This window comes from Triticum aestivum, chromosome 1D (assembly GCF_018294505.1).
Source record: "Triticum aestivum cultivar Chinese Spring chromosome 1D, IWGSC CS RefSeq v2.1, whole genome shotgun sequence".
In the NCBI taxonomy this organism is placed as follows: Eukaryota; Viridiplantae; Streptophyta; class Magnoliopsida; order Poales; family Poaceae; genus Triticum; species Triticum aestivum.
The window spans coordinates 316,678,627-316,682,499 of record NC_057796.1 but is presented as its reverse complement, the minus strand read 5'-3'; the positions used below and the strand labels follow the sequence as shown (position 1 = coordinate 316,682,499).

The following is a 3,873-nucleotide window of genomic DNA, read 5'->3' as shown; positions in this document are numbered from 1 at the left end:
CCAAGAGGTGGAAGACAACTTGGGCCAAAAAGGCCCAAGTAGGAAAGTACCTCCCTTCCCTAAGGAAGGGGGCCGAATTGGAGAGGGGGAGGAGTCCAACTCCTCCGATCCTCCCTTGGCCGGCAAAAGGGGAGGGACTTTCCCTCCCATTGTGGCGTCCCTCCTCTCCCCTCATAACCTATATATACTAGAGGATTTCAACCCTATTGAACACAAGTTTTGGTAGCCTCCTCTAGTTGATCCAGTTCTAGTTCTAGTTGGTCCTAGACTAATTAGACCTAGCCCTAGCCACCTCTAATCCTCATAATTAGAAGCCCTGTGTGGTTCTAGTCTCCTCCCTCTAATTCTCCGGCGACGATTAGCTCTGGACGGCGAAGAGCTACCGGATCATGAAGACCGTACGCTTGAAACCAAGTAGAGAGGCCGTGCTTTCGGTCTTCAGTTCGAGGGATCGTTCGAGGGCGGTTCGCGGGATCGCCATCAATGTTCGAGGGACTTAAGTACGATCTACACCGACTCGTCTACTTCCGCTGCACTCCAGAGTCAGTAATGGTCGTTGATCACAATCAATTATGCATCATCATATTGTTTGTGGGTAATCGTAGGTGTGAACTTTTTTATTTTCTATTACGTTTCCCAACAGCGCTATCGACAACCTGGCCAGGAAGCACAAGGAGTTGGCGTCCCGGATGCCTGTGGTAATTTATTCTGCTTGATAGTTATGCTAGCAATTGTGGGCTTGTTTTGTTGTGCACCAGCACGTATTTTTTCGTACTTCCTCCGTTTCTAAATATAAGTCTTTTTAAAGATTTCAATAAAAACTACATACTGATACATATATAGACATATTTTAAAGTGTAGATTCGCTCGTACATGGTCCGTATTTTCTAAATATAAGTCTTATTTAAGATTTTAATAAAAACTACATACTGATGTATATAGACATATTTTAAAGTATAGATTCGCTCATTCTGCTTCGTATATGGTCCACATTGAAATCTCTAAAAATATATATATTTAGGAACGTAGGTAGTACTTTTTATTTCAAACATTGTTGTATGTTTGTGAACATCTGGTTTTGGATTGGTTGTATTCTTGTGGGATAAAGCAAGGCGTGATGCCTTTTTGTAAGAGTTACCAGCCCTGGTAGTTTTTCGAGACATATGGATAGAAGAAGTTGCCACACATAAATTTGCCATGATAGAGAGCATAAATTTACCGTGTTAATCAGTTCCTTCACATATGTATAAAGCTGTCACATAAAAATAGAAGTGTATCATGATCTAGGAGAAAAGACACTACAAGTCGAAGAGTGCATGTGTATAAAAGCTCGCACACAAACAAGTTCCACAATGTAGGGAAAAAAATAGAAACAAACGAATGAGTTGACATGGTCACATGGAAATTGAGATATTTTTGCCTACTGAACCATGGCAAGATTTACAAATTTTGTAGAAAAGATTAGTCAACTTGGAAAGGTATGCAGTGATCACGTGGCGAATTGAGATAATTTTGATTCCTAAATCATGGCAAGATTTAGAAAAAAAAAAGTAAGATAATCGCATGGCGAAATGAGATAATTTTGATTCCCAAATCATGGCACGATTTAGAAAAAATGTAAGATAATCACATGGTAAAATTTAAGAAATTTTGTTCTCTCAAACATGGTAAAGTTTGAAATGTTTATACTGATCACATGGCCATTTTTGAAAATTTATGTTTCCTAAAATCATGGCCACGATTCAGAATTTTTCTCAATAATCACATGGAAAATTAAGGGAAAATAGCATGACAAATTTTGAAAATGTTTGCAGTCGGCACATGGCAAATTTACAAAAAAAATTTGTTTCCAAAGATAATGGATTAGAGATTATACTTAGATTTTTTTTAAATAGTCACATGGCCCTGCTATATTTTCTTGCAATACTTAACTAGATGTCATTCATGGTCCTAAACCCTAACCGACACCAACATCAACTACTCATGCACCGACCAATGTGGCACATGCACCCGAGGCCCTCATCCTCACCCGTGCAACTGAGCTCCCTGCCTCCCTCGTGAGGAAAGACCCTGCAACTAGGCCTGGAACGGGAAGGGGCGAATTCAGATCCGATGGATTCCACAACAAGGCCCCATTCCTTGAGGACGGCCATGGGAAGCAACACCAGACTGGTGGACCGCAGGAATTGATGCGGCCGCCTACCGATGCCAACCATTTGTTCATGGGCCAGTGCGGCCGGGAGTTGTTCCTCTCTAGCCAGTCTAAGAGAACAATTTAAGAGCACACATTCTGATTCAACAACGACCTGATTTAACAACGACACACATACATTAGCAAGCTGACTCACGGGCCACAACAACACCTACTACAAGCTACTAGGACACCTGAAGAACACATGGTCACTACTACAAGCTAAGACACCTAAACTAGCACACATGATCACAAGTACATGCGATCGCCTACATGCGTGCTCGCGTCAAGACCTGACCTTGACCTACATTATTCATTACTACAAACATGAGCAGACAGCTTGCTCACTACTAGCTAGCTACTCAGCTAGACACTGGACATCTTGACCTACATTATTTAGGACTTGGTCTTGAACTTGGACTCATCGATCTCGATGCCCTCTCTGGCGGCGCGCTCGCCACCGGACTCCTCCATGGTGCTCAGCCCGCCCTTGCGCCCCATCTCGCGGTACCCCTCCTCCCCGAGCTGCTCCTTGCGAGTCTCCCCGCCCTTGTGCCCCATCTCGCGGTACCCCTCCTCCCCCAGCTGCTCCTTGCGAGTCTCCCCTCCCTTGCGACCCATCTCACGGTACCCCCCCTCCCCGAGCTGCTCCTTCCGAGTCTCCCCGCCCTTGTGACCCATCTCGCTGTACCCCTCCTCCCCCAGCTGCTCCTTCCGAGTCTGCCCACCGCGGCTGCGCCCTGCACAAATGCGTACACAACAACGCCAGTAGTGAGTACCAGAAGTCACAGATCGCTCAAGCGAAACGCAAGTACAGGAAGCATACCGTCGGCGAGGTGCTCCTGCGCCTCGAGGGTCTTCCCACCGGTGCCGCCGGGGACGACGGTCTCCCCCTCGCGGGCCATGCGGTCCAGCTCCGACCTCTCTTGCTGACCGGAGGCCATCGCGCGCTCGCTGCCTGGGACCTAAGCTAAACGGAAACCGTACGTAAGCGGGCGTAGGTCTTTGGTATGCGACTGCTGTTGGTGTTCTGTGATTTCCTGATGCTGATGGTGAAGGAGCCATCGGCGTCGCCTTTATATAGCCGGCGAGGAGGTGCGTCGCGCGGCTAGGAGCCGGCGCGTGTACCTCTCCCCGTTCCTGCTGTATCGACGTTCGACGCGCGTCGTGCATGCAAGCCTCTGGAGCGACGACACGTGGTAGCTCGCATGGGCACCGAATGTGTGTGCACGGTCGTCCGAGGAAGTGGTGATGAGCTGCCAATGCTGGCGACTTGTGCGTTGTCCCGCGCTGTCGTCCGGTTGGCACGTAGCTAGGATCATGGTTCTAGCACTCGCCATGCTCGGGTGTTCGGCAGCCGGTCGGAGACTGCGCGTCATGGACTCGCCATGCTGTACCGCGGCTGCCTCATGCAAGGCTCTGGGCTACGGAGGGACGTACGACATGTGCGAGCGTGCGTGTGCATGGGCATATGTGTGCGCACGGCCGTATAAGCCAGTTATCCGAGGAAACGTCCGGTATGGGCGTATACAACGCTTGGACGCCTGTGTTGTCCCGCGCTGTCGTCCGGTCGCACCATAAAAGCGAGGCGTTCTCCGCTGCGCCCAGCTAGCTACTTTGCGCACTATGAGGAGAGGGCATGTGGGGGTCAAAATAAATGATGTGATTAATGCTTATTTTAA

General features: G+C 48.3%; 1 protein-coding gene across 1 annotated transcript; it reads right to left on the bottom strand.

Annotated features, from left to right (window-relative positions):
* Window positions 1–2,291: 2,291 nt before the first annotated feature.
* LOC123169159 (late embryogenesis abundant protein B19.4-like) lies at window positions 2,292–3,237 on the bottom strand. The gene is made up of 2 exons (XM_044587014.1): window positions 3,018–3,237; window positions 2,292–2,931 (listed from the first exon to the last, which is right to left on the bottom strand). The coding sequence occupies exons 1-2, from the start codon at window positions 3,133–3,135 to the stop codon at window positions 2,588–2,590; spliced, it is 462 nt and encodes a 153-aa protein (XP_044442949.1). The 5' UTR covers window positions 3,136–3,237; the 3' UTR covers window positions 2,292–2,587.
* Between the last annotated feature and the right edge of the window lie 636 nt (window positions 3,238–3,873).

Coding starts and splice junctions, on each gene's coding strand:
- LOC123169159 (XM_044587014.1), bottom strand. CDS start 3,135: ATGGCCTCCGGTCAGCAAGAGAGGTCGGAGCTGGACCGCATGGCCCGC. Junction 2,932..3,017: donor GCAGGAGCACCTCGCCGACG/GTATGCTTCCTG, acceptor GCATTTGTGCAG/GGCGCAGCCGCGGTGGGCAG.